Below are 21,087 nucleotides of genomic sequence, written 5' to 3'. Positions count from 1 at the left end.
TAAAGAATGGATCATTCTTATAGCATTTTTCGTGCAGATTTCAAATATGTTTTCAAAATTCTTCTATCACGCACAGTTTTTGAGTAATTGTATGAAATTTAATTCAGATTTTTCTAGTATTGATACCCTGTAACATTTTCCCTAAAATCATATTTATTTACCTAAAATGTTTGTGAAATAGATTTTAGGCTCTACGCGGCTTGGAAAACATTTCTTTTGAGTGTCCAGCAATATTTTGCCAGAAAATTAGGATATTTTTCCTGGTAGCATTTTTCCATTTCAGAAAAATACTGATGAAAACGCTCCCCACGTTTGTTGGTCACTACCCGAAGGTTTTGAGGAAAGAAAAAATAGATGAGAATCCAAGAATTTATTTTGAGAAGCATATTGCATCCCATCACGATATAGTTCTGAATCAGCTCGCTGACAATTTCTCTGTAATCTTCTGATCTGTGGTTCCTATAAAGTACCAATCTGTTGAATGATCCTTAGGTTCCCGACATATAATTGGAACTAGAAAAAGCATATGACGGGATACTTTTAGCTAATCAGTTAATAGAATTACATGGAATACAACAGATTTAAGGGGCTCAGTTCGTGTCTTCATCTATTTTGCAATCAAATTAACACTCGTAAGTTCTTTTAACTAGTGTAGTAAAAATTCGCCTCTGTGCTTTCAGAGTTAACCAACCACAAACGTAAAAAAATTGTTTATGTGATTTACACAATATTTCGAGGCATGTTCCACTTTATAAGACACTTTTACCACACTTAAAATTAGGACAAAGAAAATACAGGTTATGAAACTTGTTTCATGAATGTAAGTTCCAACTGAACTGAGAATTAATACTAACTCTCACAATCTTATGAGGAATAAAATTTATTTTCAAGAATTCTGACTTCACAGGCAACAATGATCTAACGTTATACATCAATTGTTAAAGCAAAAAATTAAACATTTGAAATATTTTCTTTCCATTAGCATGTTAAGAACTGTATATAACAGTAAAAATAAATAATTTTTTCTAAAATTACATAAAAATGGTGGGTGGTAAAAAAATTGACTTTATTTTTTGAATCAGCAGATGAAATTATACAAGAAACAGCAGAAATTTTACATTTAACAAAATCACTGTTGACCAGTATCAGAACAAAGGAAGACAATACCTTGACAATACTACAGTAACACTTACCTACCAAAGATTATGCAATTACAGACCTACAGGAAAAAGAGATGCTAATCTACGGAGATAGAGAAGGACTGAGCAAGAATATCTGTGGAGATAGAATAGATCAGAATGGTTTAAATGTTTACTTTCACGATTATAACAACCACGATGACAACGAAGAAGAAGAAGAAGAAGAAGAAGAAGAAGAAGAAGAAGAAGACTGTAAAGAAATAAATTGTATCTTTTATCAAAATATTCTGTTCGATGTGTTTTATTTTCACAATTCGTTCATATTAAACTTAATTCCTAATATCGATTCATAAACGAGTAGAAGATTACTTCATCTTACCATATTATACAAAGACTAACTCTGTATGATTCCTACGCTATGTTATGACCATAGGTGAACATCCAATCATTAAGTCGTCAGCAAAAGATTTGTCAGCCAAAATACTATAGGTGAAATTTAAAACGTAACAACTTGGAATGGAAGTAAATTTATGAAGCAGTAGATGTGAAGTTTTATGGGTAGGCCTATTACTAAAAAATTTTTATTCTAAAGAAGAGTCAAATTTTGGTCATCGTAAAGTGTCTACCTCTTCCTTTCCCTTAGCTTTTTCGATGCAAATTGGTATATATTTTAAGAGGTTTTTAATTTTATTTGTTTTAATTATTTCTGTTAAAACTGAGCTACTAAGAAAAACAGCCAGTAAAATTTAATGTATTTGTCTAAAAAATATATAAAAAGTTGTGTAAAATGCAGTTTTGAGAAAATGAGCTATAAAATTACACATTGCTGGCTGGTATTATGTTTGCATGACAGTACATTTTAATGCATAACTTCGTTAATTCTATAGATATTTTTAAATTCCTTTCATAGATATAAAGGTAAGAAATCACATAACGTTACTGTTAAAAAAATGAACATTTAATTTCTTTTACCCTGAAAGGTGTATGTAACCCTTTGTGGTGGTGCTCACATTTCGCCGATACATGACAATATTGGTACAGCTACTACCATAGCTTTCATGCTATCTTTGTATAAACCCACGTAATTCCTGAATTATTTGTCTCTTATTTTCTGATGTTAGTCTCCACTTATATACTTCTCAAAGAGACGGATAGGCGAATATTTTCCAGATATGTTTCCATTAAGCAGATTATTTCAAACATTTATCCATCAGGAGCAATGATAAATAAAAGTGAAGGTTTGAGAAAACTAAAGCAAAGAACACAGTAGAAGAAAGTGATTACATTTGATTCGGTGGGGAAAACATTTAAAGAAGAGCACAAAATATAATACTGGAGACATACTAGTGAAATCTGTTTTGGGGTATGGAAGTGAAATATCCTTATTAAAAAGGAAAATCACTTCAGTGGATTACTTTCGAAGAAGTGTAAGAGTTTCTACATTGAAACGTGTCAGATATGAAGAGAGAGGGATAAAATGAATGCAAAGAAAGACGTAATAAGTAGAATTTAAAGAAAACAGTTAAATTGGCTTGGAAACTTTTTGAGAATGTCGGAAGTAAGATGGCGAAATATAAATATATGAATGGAAATCACATGGGAAAATGGAAAAGAAAAACATGGAAAACATTGAGGGAAAATATATTAAATAATATGGACACTAGGGGTCTGAAAATTCAAGATGCACAAGATAGACTGCTTTGGAAGATGGGCACGGAAAGACGGCAACTTGCTGTGTAATCAAGTAATATCATTAATTTCAGGGATTTCTTGAGATATTTCAAACAAAAATGTTTAATTTTGCTTGTTTTAGTTTCCTTTTCGAAAAAATTATTGCACATGAAATATTTCATAGCGTATTTTGGGAAAACTGCTAAATTAATTTCCAATATACTCAGTCAATTTAAGAGAGCAGTGTATTATGATAATAAATGATTGAAAGAATTTTAGTTGTGTCCTTTAAATGTGCAGAAATTTGATCTAAAGAAATGTAACTTTCGTTCTGAAAAGAAATTTCAAAATATTACATTTGTTCGGATCAAATCTGCACATTTAATGGACAAAATTAATTTTTTTTTTCAATAATTACTATCATAATACACTGCTATATTAAATAGACTGAGCATATTGGAAATTAAATCGATAGCTTTCACAAAACACACTTTGAAATGTTTCGTATAAAACAATTTTTATGTCGAAAAGGAAGCAAAAACGAGCAAAGTTGTATTAAACGTTTTGTTTGAAATATCTCAGATAATAACCCCTTGTGCAATTAATGTCATTACTTACGTCAACATGTATGTGGTGTAATGTGTTTCGATATCGATGTGAAGCTGAGGAGTCTGACATTTTAAGTTGAGAATCGTTACGAAGGGCCAGAAATTGATTACTTGTGAAATGAAATCATGAGATCTCGAGTGATCAGACAACAGAAAATGATGTTTCTTATATGATACATAGAAAAAATCAGCCATAAAACTCATTATGAAACATAACAAGCCAGAAGCAACAACAGGATACCGTTTCCTCTTTCCCCGAAGTTGCATCTGTCACAGGTGCATAGAAAAGCAATATATCTACAGGAATTTTCTGTACAACTCGTAGATGTTTGAAAATCCGATGGGAATGTAATAAGTACAAATGATACAATGTTAGAAAAAGTTTGAACTTTTTTGCAGTTATTCTTTGAATTCGCAATTTATTTTTAATCTTCCAATTATACTGCGCTACGATATTGCTAAAAATCTAATTAAACTGTGTACAGTGTATGTAAAGCGACTGCCATACTTCTAATATTGTACTGATAAATAAACTTGCTAATAAAGAGAACATTAGTTAATGAACTAATTAATTAATATAAATCGTTTCTACGATTTTGTAACCTTCTCTCAGATACAAGGTAATGAGGAATTTATTAGTATCGAGATATTTCAGCAGTTAATATCTCGACTTATATGCCTTAATTAAAGCGGTAGGATTTCAAATTGCAATTTTCACAAACCCGGATTCTAATTTTCAGCAGCGTAATTCTCCCTCTTAGGGACTGTATGTATTTATGCTGTATTATCTAAAGTGCCTTTGTTACGCAGTGGCAATAAACTTCCCTCTATACCTGTAGCATACAGTGCAGCAATGAAAGAAACATACGAAAATATGCGTCATATTCTTGAAGCCATTAAATATGTAAACCATTGTTGGCATATTTGCGGAGATCTTAACGTTATTGATCTTCCACTTCGAATGCAGAGTGATTCACTAAATATTCTTGTTTTCTGTGCCTTTGGGACAATCGAGATACTCAACATAACTATATAATCAAAAGGAATGGCCAAGAAGAGAAGATTTCACTCCCGGAGAACATAATGTAAAATTGAAACCTTTAGTTTGTTGACCCACAAAAAATATATCTCTCTCCTTTACACGTTAAATTAGGGTTCATGAAGAAGTTTGTAAAAGGTACGGACACAACAGGCGAAGATTTCAAATAGTATCTATGAAGAAAGTTCCATGACTTAAGTGATGCAAAATTAAAAGAAGGAATATTCATTGGACCTCAGATTAAAGAAGTGATGGGTGACCAATGTTTTTAGAAAAATTAACTCCAAACGAACTTTCAGCATGGGAATCATTTACGAGTGTTGTTAATAGGTTCCTTGGCAACAAGAAGGAAGAAAATAGTGACGAAGTAGTTCAGAGTCTCCTTAAAAATTATAAGAATTTGGGATGCAGGATGTCTTCCAAAATTCACTTCCTGCATTCTCATTTAGATTTTTTCCTAAAAACTTGGGCACAGTGAGTGACAAACAAGGGGAGCGCTTTCACCAAGCCATTTTACAGATGGAACAGCGTTATAAAGGGAGATGGGATCCATCTATGATGAGTGATTACTCCTACAAAGAGAGGATACTGTAACACAAAAAAGTGTTTTAAAGCGACGCCTTCCTTCCACTACGTAAATGTAAGTAGCCATTTACATCAATATAGCTTAAGATGGAGGATACCTTATTTCTAGTACTAACACCCCTATAATAGTGGAAGATTATGTTTATGCATTCTGCATTAGATATTAAAAATGTGGAACTACTTAGTTAGTGTTGAACTTTTGAGTAGTGTAATAAGGGTAATAACTGAAAATATGAGGGTGCTGCTTGATTCAGCATGGCAAATCTGTGGATAGTAAGAATTTTTCACTTCAGCACAATTCTCGAAGTTAAAATTTGTTGATTGTGTAATCAGACAGGTTCTCTGACAATAAAGATAAAGCATAATAAGTGCAACAGTTTTAATACCCTGCTAACATTATTTATAAATAATTATGTAAAGATGAGTATTATGATGATGACGACGACGATAATGAAATCTGATAAGGAAAACAGAAATCATCATGAATAAGTCTGTTGAAATTTCGTCCTCTTTTCAATAAAAATTCCAACTCGAATCAAGACGATATAAACCCGGAACTTCGGTGTAAAAGGTTGATAATTTAACATTCTCCTCCTTACTCGTTAATCTTTAAAGCATAAAGTCGTCTTAAAATTTTCTTTGTAATACAAATAACGTCAAAAATGCCGTCATGCATTCAAGTATTGTCCAAAGCACTCGCAATCAGACTTCGATGTCGAGTGAAAAATTAGACAAATTTAGCACTACATTTCATTTTATTAATCATCATTTAGTGGTAATTCTGTGTTTTTAAATATACATATATGTACATTGTTTCATGCTAGTCATATAAGCCGTAGAAATGTTGGAATTCTTGACATTCTAATGACAGAAAACAATTCCCATTGAACTCTGGATATAGTCCGAACGACAAATTCTCATTCTCAACGGAAGTAAATGCTGGGAGAGTGTTCATGGTTGAATACGGTATTGAAATAAATTTTAGTCTTCTCTAATTCCCTCTCATTGAATTAAAAGTAAGAACAGTTCATATAACTAAACCATTTTGTACTCATCTCTTCAAATCCAGTAAATCTCAAATCACTCATACCACTAAATTAGACACATGCAATCAACATCACCACTACCATTACGAACTCTTCCTTCTCTTCCTCTTCTATTATCAGTAGGGCTAGGATTCGTAGGTAAATATTTTATGATGAAGGATGGGTGAAGCGGAGAAAAATTCTTTCCTTCATCTTATGAAAACGCACAATTCCTGCAGGGAAATATCATATGTAGGCTACTTCAGTACATCATAATAATATGATATGCGTAAAATAATCACTTAGTGACTTAAGACGGAGCTCATTCCGTCGGATTCCGGCCACTGAGGCACTTGTAATGAGTGCACCTCTGCACATAGTGTGTTGGACATTATGCCACTGTCACACATCTGTGACACAGTGCATTAAGGTTGGCCACGAAAGGGAAACTGAGAGGTGGAACTTAAACTGTGAGGGATTCAATCCGGCATAGGAACTGCAATCCGGTGTGGCTTAGTGGATAATGCGTCAGCACGTAAAGCTGAAAACCCGGGTTCGAGTCCCGGTGCCGGAGAGAATTTTTCTTCGATCCACCCATCCTTCATCATATAACGCAGAATTCCCGGACGGAAATATCTTATGTACTTCGGTACATCATAATAAAATAAATATTTTATTTTCACTGTAATAGAAACTCGTAATTCTGTTTAACTTTCGGACAAGATCACTTGGGCATATATTTTAAATTTTATTTCACATACAAACACATATTTTGAATTTTTACGTAAATAAATATTACGAAACATTCACATAAAAATTAAGTTTTCTTCAAACAATTTTCGATAAAACTCCAATTCAGATTATCATCACCCGAATGTTCAGTGCAGTTGCTTAGACGTGACAGCTGGCAACTGTTTCTCGGAATTATCTATCTGTAGACCTGTGGAACTGCAGTGTGCTCTCTCACCAAAAGCGTTAAGTGCTGTCACCGCTAAAAAACTGTACTGTACCTAATTAACACACAAAAACATTCATGTGTAATTTAGGAGTACCTTGTAAGTTATTAAGTATAATGCTGATTCAGAAAGCAATCATAATTTCATAAACATCAGATGCCTCTGTTTTCGTTTCCAATCATAACATGTCTCTAGAAAGTGCATGCTGTTTCTCAATAGCCAGGGCGATCTTTTTCCCAGTACAAGGCAGTGTTCCGTGATAATCGTCTGTCATTTGTGATGGACAACTTGAGGATGAATCTCATTTTGTACTGTAATTCTTCAGCAGTTGGCGAAACAGAATAATTTATATTGGTGAGTAAGTACTGCGTATTGTTTTTATTCACATAAAATACTGTATTTGAAACATAACTAAATACTTTTCCCTTTTTTGTCACATATTTTCCCGATTTTTAGCACATAAAAATAAATATTTTTCCGATTTTAGCAAATCTATATGAGGGGCTCACAACCAGAGTGGATCAAGTCCACCAGTGGCCAGTTTGTGGATTAATACAATCTCAGATGAAGAAAACTTAGATTTATTCATTTCTATAACAAATAAAGTCCAAAACTCATTTGTTACTCCACAGAGGGCAGCATTTCCTATGGAAGGTGAAGGTTGTTAAGCGTGAGCCAGAAACTTTAAGACTCAATATCTCAGAACTATTTCAGATGGACTTGGTCCACTATGGTTGTGAACCCCTCATATCCGAGCCCTAATTATCACTATCATTATCATCATCATAATCATCATCATATTTCATGGAAAGTACTGATTGATTACCAAAAAAGAAATGAAAACTGAGGAGACTGACTTGATCGAATAATAGAAAGTACTCTGATTTGGTATGGCCATGTTGAGAGAATGGAAGATCAGAGAGGGTTGAGGAGAGTAATGCGTTGGTCATCTCCAGGACGAAGGAAGAAAGGAAGACCAAGGCTTACTTGGAGAGGAGGAGTTCCTAAGATCATATAGGAACGTGTCTTGGAGGAAAACCAATGCCATCATCGATAACATGGCACTGAGACCAAGTGATTATTGCTGACTAGTGACGAGGCCTTTAAACGTAAAAGCGTCTCCATCTAAGATTAACGAGCCCAAGTTGTAGATAACTTCATCGTTTCTGATGTTGCATTTCATGCAACATAGCTAGATTATAACAGAATAATAATTAAAAGGATATACAGTACTCTTTTAACGTTGATACAGGAAACGCAAATACACGTGCACATCTGCAATAAAACTACAAACTTTACTTTTATCATCTAGATTGGAACTATAATTTCTATTGTATAGAGTTACCACTTCCCCCTCATTAGATCATCGTCGTATCATGAGTGTCGGTATCATCAGGCTGATAATAATAATAATAATAATAATAATAATAATAGTCCACACCTGTGGAGTAACGGTTAGCGCGTTTGACCGCGAAACCATGTGGCCCGGGTTCGATTCCCGGTCGGGGCAAGTTACCTGATTGAGGTTTTTTCCGGGGTTTTCCCTCAACGCAATAAGAGCAAATGCTGCGTAACTTTCGGTGCTGGACTCCGGACTCATTTCACCGGCATTATCACCTTGTGGGTGGATGTCGTTATTGAGTTCCCACGTTGGACGCCATTTGAGGGTGAGTGGTTATTGGGACCACACGTTGGGCGCCATTTGAGGGTGGGTGCGTCTCGATGTTGCGTGAGATTCACTCAGGGTAGCCGAGGTACGGTTGTGGTGTAGGTTGATGTCGGGAATAATCCCAAGCCGTCTACTTATATAAAAGGCAGTGTAAATTCCAAAACTATAAGTTTATTGTCGTATTCACTTGGTAAACCCTAGAGTATGTATTTCCGGCTGACTTATAATTCAATCGTTGGTCGCAATTCTGTATCGACTCAGTTGCAGCTCTGAATAAGCTCTATCCGATATTATAAATTCAATACTCTGTCCCGTACACTACGACACGAAGCGAAATAGTAGTCCTGTCGACACCAAACGAAGTAGTTATTCTGCCCTGTATGTATGGCCGCCGACACGATGTAAAGTTGTTTTTGATGATCTCCGCTCCGAAGCGGAATAGTAGTCGTCATCTCCGCTCCCCGTCACCCTTATTTATAAAAACCTATCCTACGCTAAAACTAACTATCCTATTGGTTAAAAACTACGTCACTAACTGGCCTAAAATCTATTCCCTATTGGTCCAAAGTGACCTCATAAGCTGGGCCAAGATCTCTTCTTATTGGACGCGAAATATGTCATCTCTAAATTTAAACTTTGGATTTCCCATAACATCTAATTAGTTTGTATATCTCACAAGAATACGCGTTCTTTGGAAAACCCAAGCTTGGCAGTATCTTTCCCACGGGTCCAGTCTAACTCCGGCTTTAGGATTTTATGCTTCATCGAGTCTCTATACGAAAACCCCGCTCAAGGTGGCCCTAAATCTGTCCGATGCTGACAAGTGTCGAAACACCTGTGTGGGGAAGCTAATTCTAACGAAGTCGCCAGAACATCCCCGCGAATACATGTAATAAAAATATGGAGATATCACTTCGCTGATAAATCGGTCTCTCCCTCTCCTAATTACTGCTTCAAATGCCCATCTACGTAACCATTGGAAATTCCCGAAAGAGTTTCCAATGTTATGAGATGTCCCCGCTTTCTGCCTATAACTAGCCTCATAGTTCCCCCACGCGATCAGCCGGTAACACATTATTTACAATACAATCTGATTATAATATCACCACAAGCAATTACAATAAATATTACATATATCTTCACAAGCCTTTCTATGTACACAACTCTCACACAATAAGCACAACAATGTACAATTTATATCCACATTTACATATGTACAATACCATTCATTCACATATTTACATTTATTTAATAATTGATCAATTACACACTCTGCATGCTTGGTTGTACCAGCCGCCCTGTACAGGTTCACCTAGCTGTACGCGTGAGACTAACCATCCTACTCTTTCTCATTCCTGCCTCCTAGCCTCTCCTGTTTGAAAGGCCGCAAGAGTTGCTTGTGGTACCTACCAACAGGTTTACTTTTTCCCCTTTCTACCAATTCGAAAGTATGGTCTCCGTATTTACTCTTAATTTCGTAGGGCCCCTTGTACAGTAACTCCATGCGTGAGTAACGTCCTCTAAGGGCGGAAGATAACTTCACGTCCCTTAGCAATACCAAATCGCCGGGTGAGGGCTCCCATTTGTGGCGATATCTTTTAACTTTACCGAGTCTATACTCAGCCTTTTTCCTGATTCGGTCGAAAGCTAGTTTACACAGTAGTTCATCACTAGGAGGCTCACCCTCCTGTATTGCCTGCGGCAAACTCTTTATCATGGGATCGGGATCGATCCCTAACATAAGTTTGATCGGAGCTATTCCGGTCGTTGGATTGATAGAGTGGTTCATGACTCTCTCAATCACCTCACATTGCCTAAACCAGTCCTTATGGTTTCGGTGACACAGAATACGGAGGTACAATGATATATCCCTAAGCGCTCTTTCGCAGGGATTACCGCTGGGAAAGTATGCGGAGCAATTGTATAGTTTCACGCCCGCATCTTCCAGCCTTTTGCAAAACACTTTCGATTTATGTACCGACACATTGTCACTGAGCACCGCTGTTACCGGACCGTAAGTCGGTATGTAATCTCTAACCAGCTTGTCAGCACACAATTTACTAGAGATATTTCTTAAAGGGTAAATGTTTACAAATTTTGTGAAGACATCGTACGTAACAAATATGTACCTGTGTCCGAAGGACGATGTGGGCATTGGACCGTGTTCATCCACTGCTACAAGTTCATTCTTTTTACCCCTGATAATGACCTGTGGTACATTGTCATACCTTACATTTAGAGGTTTCGCCCTCTGGCAGACCTCGCAACGAGATATTACCCTTCTAACCTTCTTTGACAGTTGCTTAATATAAAATGATTCTGACATAGTTAAAATGATCCTATCACTCCCAGAGTGACACATAGATAGGTGAAAGTTGTTTATAAGTTCATTCTCCATACTCGCAGGTATGTATATCTTCCACTTCTGGATATCCCTACCATGCAATTTATACAAGATACCAGAGCGCAATCCATACACTTCATCTTTCACCTGTGAGATTTCTCTAGCTTTGTCCATTAAGGCCCTTATCGTGGAATCCTCCTGCTGCAAATCTGCAATTTTCCGAAATTTTCCCGTCAGAGCTCCATTCCTCGTGGAATCAATTTTCATCACGGCAATTTCGTACGCGGGGGCGGTGATAGTTTCCGGTAGCCCCGATTTGGAATTCAAACGAGAGAGACAATCACCAAAGATATTGTCTGCCCCCGGAATATGTCTGATCGTCACATCATGAGCCAAAATTTCGTGCACATATCTAGATATTCTAGAGTTCGTCAATTTGCATCTACTCAGAAACGCTAGGCTCACATGGTCAGTAAATATGATGATCTGCCTATTAAAGATATACTGACGGAACTTCTGTAGTGCGAAGTACACAGCAGAAATCTCTAGTTCCGTGATTGATGCGTTGCTTTCGGTACGCGACAGTCCCCTAGAAGCTGTGGCAATCACATGTCGCTTATTATCTTCATCTGTCTGACATAGAATTGCTCCATATCCATATGAAGACGCATCCGTATAAATCTGAAAAGGTAGGCTGTCGTTAGGCCTTTCCAACAGAATTGAGTCGGCAAAAAGCAGTTTCGTTCGATCGAATGCTTCCTGCTCTGCCGACACCCACCTGAAGGGTGTATCCTTCTTCAACAATGCTCTGAGTGGGGCTACATGCTTAGCATAATTGACGAGAAACCGATTCTGGTATTGTAGGATACCTAGATACCTACGAACCTGTTTCCGGTTCCGCGGCGGCGGGATCCTCGAAATGCTCTGAATTCTCTTTTGGTCCGGTCTAATTCCGTCAGACGAAATTACGTAACCCAGGAAAACTGTCTCAACTTTAAAAAAATGCTGTTTTCCCCAGCTTGACTGTCATACCAGCCTCTCTCAATTTAGTAAGTACAAAATCAATATCCCTAATATGCCTATCAACATTATTGCCATATATAAGAAAATCGTCAATGTACTGTGCCAGAAAACCTTTCGTCGAATCACCAAAAATTATGTCAAGTGCCCTTAGTAGCGCAGATCCAGAACTCGCGATGCCGAATGGGCATCGGGTATATTGATGAACTTTCCCGTTATGTAGGAACGCTGTGAATTTTCTCGAGTCCTCGTCAAGCGGAATCTGCCAATACGAACTGGTCAGGTCCAAACTAGTGAATATAGAACAGTCACTGATACGGCCTAACAAAGTGTCCACTGACTCCGTCCTGAAATTATCTTTAACTGAAAACGAGTTAACGTGTCGGGCATCGATCGTTACTCTTAAGCTTCCGTTGGGCTTCCTAACCCAGCACAATGCATTTACGTAAGGCGAGTCCGATACTTCTATAACTCCGTCTTTTAACATATCATTTATGACTTCGTCTGCCTGATCCCTTAAAGATAGGGGGATGGGTCTACATTTATGCCGAAATTCCTCCATTCCTACCACCTTAATTTTGTGTGTATACACTCTACACAGACCCGGCGCGTCTGAAAAGACATTTAAATGGCTACCTACAACATCCATTAAGCGTTTTCTTTCACTCTCACTCAGGCCGTGTGCCTGGTTAACTTTATCTCTTACTATTTCGAAAGTATCTGTCTTCCTATTGTTAGACGCGACTACCTGCCTAAGATCGCCCGGCGAACTCTCATTACAATATCTGGCCCTACCGCTAATGAGATTACGTCCTATTTGTCTCGCCTGGACTAATTCGCCGATACACAACTCGCATTCTCCGCAGTCTACTTGACACACTCCCCTAGTTACCTCGTTACCTTCCCACGGATTAACCTCTATAATTACATTCTTACAAATTTTTAGATGCTCTACGAAAAATAACTCTTCCTGTAATCCTATCTCTTCCGCGGTTCTTTCATCTAACTCCGATCTAGCGCTATTGCTACTGAATGGGACATGGCCTACACTGCCGTTACCTGCCGTAACCCCTAGTCTGTTTTCCCTGAAATCTAATAGCGCGTGCCATTCATAGAAGCTTTCTACTCCAATAATGATGTCGGTAGTCAACCTTTGCATCACAAGAAAAATAGCATTTAATTTCACGTCTCCGCACTCTAACTCGAACCACACTTGATATTTTACCTTTTCCTTTTTCTTGCTTAGGGCGCCTGCACAGTACAGTGAACATATCGGTAACGTTTGCAGTTTTATTCCTGAGTCCCTAACCTTTTGAAAAAATTCCAAGCTGCATACATTATTTGTGGAGCCCGAGTCCAACAACACACAACACTTAATCCCAAATATTTTAGCATCTATATAAGGCAATACATAAGTCCCATTATTTTCTAACTCTGGGTTAGTAATATCGCTCTGTCTCTTTACGCTTACCGCGTTGGTGGATTCTTTGGATAGTGACCTATTGCACTTAGCTACAGAAATCTCCGAACCCTTGAGACTTCTGTCTAGCAGTTTCCCGAGTGTGACGCAGTCGGTTCCACTGCTACCTCGTCTCTATTTCTACAATTTATAGGCTCCCGGCCCATATTCGTCCTGACCGGACTTTGCTGACGTCCGTTCATATCTCTATTCCTACTTTGTCCCACGTTACACGGTGTAGGGGGCCTATTGCACCCTTGTGAGGCCATTTCTTGTAGGATGTCTCGTCTGCCTCTCTCTTGCTCTTGTCTCCTCCAATCACCTCGATTTTGCGGTCCCCTGCTAAAATTAGGCTGCCAGAATCCCTGTCTGTAATTTCTGTTTCGAAGCCAATGTGGTTGGGTTCTAAGCCTACTATTTCCGTTCTCTTGTCTTCCCGTGTACCATCGTATGTGGTTAACGCTACGCACGGGACCAACACCTCCTCTATCGTTTCTCATCCTGTTGTGGCTGCTCTGGTTGTTCCTAATATTATTGTAAGGGCCCCCAAAGGGCGGGTCAATCCTTCTTTCCCTGTTGGGACTATTCCCTCCGTTCTGACCATTATAGTATCGACTATATGCATTGTTGGGGCTCCTATCACAACCCCAGCTACTCTGATTTTGGGCTCCTTTCCTTGGGGATGAAAAGGCTGTACTTGCCCCCTTCCCCGCTTTCTGGTCGGTGGGGGTTGAACCCTTTCCTTTGCCATGTTCATAATCTGCCTGTCCACTACATTCATAGTGCGTGGCGTCCGAACCATCCAGCGCAGTCAATAAATCTATTGTTTCCCCGAAGTCTTGGGGCCCTGCTACGATCAGATTATATCTTATGTTCTCGGGATACTGCGAAATCACAGTTTGGATCAGCTCTGAATCCGGTATTGGCGGATTGAGGCTTTTCCCTTTCTTAACAATTTCAAGAAAATAATCTATCATAGAGACGCCTCTTCCCGCGTCAAACCTGCTCTGATTAATTTCCTTCCTAATTCTTTGTTGTTGTCTTTGTCCCCAGTATCTCTCCGAAAATTTTTCTCTGAATTCCTCATAAGTGACATTATCCCCTAGGGCCACTAGCGCCCAGTTGAGTGGTCGGCTCTTTAGGCTCTTTCGTACGACAGTCATTTTTAAGTCATCCGGCACCCCTCTTACTCTAAAGTACGTTTCTAGCTCACTTATGTAGTTATGTGGGTTTGAAAATTCAACCTCATCAAAAATAGGGTAACCAATCTCATTCAAAATGTGAGTGGGGTACTGGGGACGGCCTAAATATGCCTTGTCGTTTACATTTATCAACTCACTACGCACATCATCCCGTGAGGTCTGACATTCCTCACCAACACTATTGTTAACATGTCTTACATTTATGTTGCTACCTGATGCCGGGCTCTCGCTTGTGCCCTCTTGTCTAGAAACTGCACGGTCCGAGCTGCTATGTCCGCTTAAATTTGCGGGACTACCCCCATTTAGTACGTCGTTTATTGAGTTTAGTTTACTTCTTAATTCTTCCAAACATTCGTTATCCGCCCTTTCTTTATTCTTTATGGCTCGCTTGAGATCGTCCACTTCCTGATCCATCTCACCTATTTTCTCTTCCACCGAATTCTGAATTTCTCGAACCTTCTCCACTATCGTTTCCTCAACAGCTGATTTTAGATCGCTATTCTCTCTAGTAGCGCTATCTCTAACCCTAACTTCTAAATCCTTCATACTTTCTGACATCCTATCCATAGCTATCTTCAATTGGTTCTCCATTCCGATCCCATTCTCGGCTAATTTCCCCTCTAGCTTCTCTATTTTGTCCTCCATCTTGTTTCCTCTCTCCGCTAATTTTGCAATATGATCTCTAATCTCTCTCGAACTTTCCCCCAATCTATTTTCCATTTGTTTTATCTGCTCTCTACTTTCCCTTGAGTTATTTTCTAATTTACTTTCCATTTGTTTTATTTGTTCTCGACTTTCCCTCATAATCTGCTCTCTACTTTCCCTTGAGTTGTTCTCTAATTTAGTTTCCATTTGTTTCATCTGTTCTCTACTTTCCCTTGAATTGTTGTCTAATTTATTTTCCATGAATTGTCTCATCTGCTCCCATAACTGTTCTAGCGTCATTTCCCCTTTGCCACTGTCTCTACTCTGTTGCTTTTCCACCGTTCGCTCTCCCTCTATTTCTTGTCCTGCGTTATTCTCGACCTCCTCCCTAATTTCCATAATTTCCTCGTCCTTCCTTTGCTCCATGGTTCCCTTGTTTCTATTTCCTCGTCTTTCTCGTATTTTCCTAACTACCTTACTCCTATGGCTACGTAGTATCATCTATATGCTACTCTGTCATCTATCCGACGCTCGCTTTCCCAATAATAATCTAACTAGGCCTGTATTTGCCCTCTGCTCACTTCCAACAAATTACGCAATACACTTATTTCACTCTTTCCCCCAAAATATCACACACAAAAAAAAATACATATATATATACACCCGAAATATCACACCAGAAATTGAAACATATACACTTTATAATTATTCCCCCAAAATATCATATACATATATACACATTTATACGTCTTCTATTCATACTTGCCACAGTCTCTCCGAGTCGCCTTCTCTGGTGGTCCCCGTGTTGTCTTCTCTAGTGTTGTCGTGATGTCGCGATGGCTTGGTTCTGTTCCCGCCTTCCAGCGTCGCTCCTCGGCTATGCAGGGCTGAACTGCTCCGTCCGGTCCTCCTCGTTGTTTGGTGCTGTGTTCGCACCCGGGGCCGGTCACTGGAACAGCTGTCTTCCTTCGAGCCCCACGTTGGGAAGCGCCATTTGTGGGTGGATGTCGTTATTGAGTTCCCACGTTGGACGCCATTTGAGGGTGAGTGGTTATTGGGACCACACGTTGGGCGCCATTTGAGGGTGGGTGCGTCTCGATGTTGCGTGAGATTCACTCAGGGTAGCCGAGGTACGGTTGTGGTGTAGGTTGATGTCGGGAATAATCCCAAGCCGTCTACTTATATAAAAGGCAGTGTAAATTCCAAAACTATAAGTTTATTGTCGTATTCACTTGGTAAACCCTAGAGTATGTATTTCCGGCTGACTTATAATTCAATCGTTGGTTGCAATTCTGTATCGACTCAGTTGCAGCTCTGAATAAGCTCTATCCGATACTATAAATTCAATACTCTGTCCCGTACACTACGACACGAAGCGAAATAGTAGTCCTGTCGACACCAAACGAAGTAGTTATTCTGCCCTGTATGTATGGCCGCCGACACGATGTAAAGTTGTTTTTGATGATCTCCGCTCCGAAGCGGAATAGTAGTCGTCATCTCCGCTCCCCGTCACCCTTATTTATAAAAACCTATCCTACGCTAAAACTAACTATCCTATTGGTTAAAAACTACGTCACTAACTGGCCTAAAATCTATTCCCTATTGGTCCAAAGTGACCTCATAAGCTGGGCCAAGATCTCTTCTTATTGGGCGCGAAATATGTCATCTCTAAATTTAAACTTTGGATTTCCCATAACATCTAATTAGTTTGTATATCTCACAAGAATACGCGTTCTTTGGAAAACCCAAGCTTGGCAGTATCTTTCCCACGGGTCCAGTCTAACTCCGGCTTTAGGATTTTATGCTTCATCGAGTCTCTATACGAAAACCCCGCTCAAGGTGGCCCTAAATCTGTCCGATGCTGACAAGTGTCGAAACACCTGTGTGGGGAAGCTAATTCTAACGAAGTCGCCAGAACATCCCCGCGAATACATGTAATAAAAATATGGAGATATCACTTCGCTGATAAATCGGTCTCTCCCTCTCCTAATTACTGCTTCAACCTTCATCTCATTCAGACGTTAAATAATCTAAGATGTTGATAAAGCATCGTAAAATACCCTACTAAAAATATAATAATAATAATAATAATAATAATAATAATAGTAATAACAATAATTATAATATCAATAATAATATTATTATATTATTATTATTAGTTATTAATATTAATAATAATAATATTATCATTATTATATTATTATTGTAGTATTATTATTATTATTATTATTATTATTATTATTATTATTATTATTATTATTATTATTATTATTATTATTATTTCAACAATTTATCACATTATCAGTGCTGGATGAAATGCAACTGAACGAGTTGTTACACAGAATTGCAAAACAAGTCAAACACAGGACATAGAAAAGGATAAAAGCTGATGAAATTTCTTTCACTATGATTCGTCCCACTTGTTGAGAAAATAGAGGTCCAGAAAGTTGTATTATTTTATTTTTTTCAGGAAGAACAACACAATAGTACACGGACGACTTTCAGAAGTGCAATTTAAAACTGACGGTTGCAAAGGAACAGCAGACGAACTCAGGTTTCTGGAACACGTAGAAGTCCTCGCAAATATCGAGTATAACGTTAGGGGTGCCTTGGAAATGCACCTCACGTCACCATCAGGTAAGTGCAAACACAGCACAAACCCTTTGAAAACACTCCATCTTTACGTTTCTCATTATAGGAAATACGTGACCTTCTATTCCTCGTGCATTAGTTTTAAGGACTACAGTAATTTTGCTTCTTTCCTTGATTCTCATATGAATTTCACTGATAAAGCCATTTGTTCAAAGCTTTCATAAGAACATCAATTGTTAGTCTTTTTTCTTTAGCCGGTTACTTATCAACGCTTTTTCTGTTAGGCATTTAAATAAGTCCTCCAATAGGCGTTATTATTAATGTTACGAAGATAATTACCCAAATAAATTTTACATAGAATTACATATGTTAGGAATTTAAATAAGTCTTCCAGTAGGCCTTATTATTAATGTTACGAAGATAATTACCCAAATAAATTTTACCTAGAATTAAATACATTTTTATAATAATATGCCACTACATTAAATCATTTGATACTGACACCTTACAACCATATGTCACGCTTACAATTGAGTGACATGTCACGTTGCAAAAGTAGTGTTCTTCGCTTTGGCTGAAATTAAAACTACTAATTTATAGCCTTACTTTGAATGCAAGATATAGAACCCCTATACCACAGAGATCAATTAACCGAAAATTAGAAAAATAAATAATTAAATGTCAGACGTCAGAATTGTATGCTATATTTAGATTCTTTGAATAAAATAGTCAACGTGCTGAATATTCTAAAGAGATGTTCATACATTATTTCACGACTTTTATTGCAGCGTTGGCAGTGCGCATATCGAGTTGTATTGATTCAAGCTATTTTAAAATACTAACACAAAAACAAGACTTTTATGCTATTGTGTACGCCTATGGGGTGCAGTTTTGTGACGCATTTCCCTAAATGTAAAAAATAAATGAATATATCAACTTTTGTTAAAGCTTAAACAAGCGATATTAAAGGAAACATGCAAATACTGTATAAAGCACACAGTGAAAATAATGTTAATGTAGATATGATATGTTATGAGATTTAGGGGGTAAATTTCTGGGAAGAGACGATACAGAATCTTAGGAAAGAGAATTATATAATAAATTGTAATTAATAATAAGTTCATTACAAAAGAAGCATGATGAAATGCATTCATAAACATCTCAATGTTATTTTGATACGAATTAATTCGTACTGGTAAACTATAAAATTGCGACATTAGTGAAATGTAACATGTTTAGTACATTTTGAGTCCCTGAATAAGAAAATGGCGTTAAAAATAAATTTGTCATTTGGTTTTTGTTTCGCTAGTATGGCATATGGCTTAAACTTTAAAGTTTTCAGTAGTCACGTTCCCTGAAGTTGTAAGAGATGGTGATAAACATCTGGAAACACCACTTTTCTTGTCCACATCATCAATCGGAAGAGACTTACAGATGAAGATACTTATGTTTATTCATTTATTTTTGTATTCGATGTGCTTCTTGGATGTAGACATTTTTGTAGTCTCGTGTTAGATATTTGTTAATTTTTCCTCTTAGTTTCTGACATAAATCTCGTAGAAAATCTGTTTGTAATTACTAATCACTTGTTGTCGATAATGCCTTGTGTGTAAACAGTTCTAAGAGTTCTTACACTTGTGATCAGGTGGTGATAGCTTCAGAAGTAAAAATATCAGCTCAGTATGAGAACAGCTTACAAGCTTTACTTTGGATGTAAAGTAGAAGCTCAAGACAAAGTTTTGGCCTCCACATATATTAAGAAATCGTATGATAACATGGAACTTTCCTCATTTCATTTGACTATAGTTATGTCCAGGGAACGGATTTATATGGACTAAAAATATATGAAATATGTAAATATATATGTAGTTATTTTTACCAAAATATGGAATTAAATATGGATTTTTACCAAAATATGGAATTAAATATGGACTTAAAATTATAAAAAAATGACTATGTACGTTAAATATTGGTACATTTTAATCAAACTAAACAAAAAATATAATGGACGTACCTTATCTTCCAATGTAGTTTCAACAAAACACAATTTTTATTGTCTGTTACCATAACAATAGGTTACAAACATTTCTTTCAAGTGCTGAAAAGTGAATCTTCTTCTATTGTCTCTGAGGATAGATTTATACTGACTAAAAGAGCGTTCGACGTCACAAGAAGTAACTGGTACATAATTCAATTTCACAATGTCTGCTGGGGATAAGTCCAAGTTAATCTTCACTGTTGATTCACCACTCATCACAGCAACAACCTTTTGTAGTTCTTCATATCCAGGGTTTTTTGAAAGTACAGTGTCCACCTTAGCTCTTACTGCATCTGCAACTTTACCTCTACCACGATTCAGTTGTTCTACAGTACTATTTATAATTTCAAAACTTTCAGATAGTGAAAGGTGCCTATTTTGGAGACTTTTGAGCGTTTTTATGATGTATGAAAATGTATGCTGAATGTGAGCTAAGTCATTCTTCACACTTATGTCACAGGTAACTGTTTTCGCAGTATCAATTGAGACTGCATCTTCAGAGTCCAATGCAAGGAGAACATTGTTAATAGAGTCTATATGTTCGGCATAATATTCAACTGCTTCTAGCCATGTACCCCATCTAGTTAAAATTGGCTTTGGTGGCAATGGAATTTCAGGGTACATTTCTTTCAACACGTTAACTCTACTGGGAGCTTTGAGAAATACTTTTTTCACTGATGAAATCAACAAATCTACTTTAGGGAAATTGTCTCTGACCACTTCTGCCACACGATGAAATGCATGCGCCACACAAGTAAAATGAGTCAATTTAGGATATACAACAGATAATGCTTGTCCAGCTTTGACCATATAAGGGGCAGCATCGCTAATAAAGAATAACACATTATCGTACATAATACCCTTTGGCCACAGGATACCCATAGCTTCGTTGAACAGTTTAACTATAGTTTTGTTATTGCACTTTTCTAGAACATCACAATGTAAAAGAATTCGTTCAGAATATTGTTCACTTAACAAACCGATAACTACATTACCAACAAGTCTACCTTCTTTGTCGGGAGTCTCATCAATGGAAACCCAAATTGAACTATCTTTAATTTCATCTCTTATCTTCTGTATTGTCTCATCGTAGAT

At 37.4% G+C, this 21,087-nt stretch overlaps 1 protein-coding gene across 1 annotated transcript in view; it reads left to right on the top strand.

The window, feature by feature from the left end:
- LOC138698941 (neuroendocrine convertase 1-like) overlaps positions 1 to 21,087 on the top strand; it is a 435,125-nt gene that overhangs the window by 270,265 nt on the left and 143,773 nt on the right. The window contains exon 12 of the mRNA XM_069825139.1: positions 17,833 to 17,999. Within this exon, the coding sequence (XP_069681240.1) occupies positions 17,833 to 17,999 (167 nt within the window). The remainder of the gene's footprint in view (positions 1 to 17,832; positions 18,000 to 21,087) is intronic.

The sequence above is a fragment of the Periplaneta americana genome, chromosome 4, assembly GCF_040183065.1.
Source record: "Periplaneta americana isolate PAMFEO1 chromosome 4, P.americana_PAMFEO1_priV1, whole genome shotgun sequence".
NCBI lineage: Eukaryota > Metazoa > Arthropoda > Insecta > Blattodea > Blattidae > Periplaneta > Periplaneta americana.
This window is presented reverse-complemented; position numbering and strand designations above follow the sequence as displayed.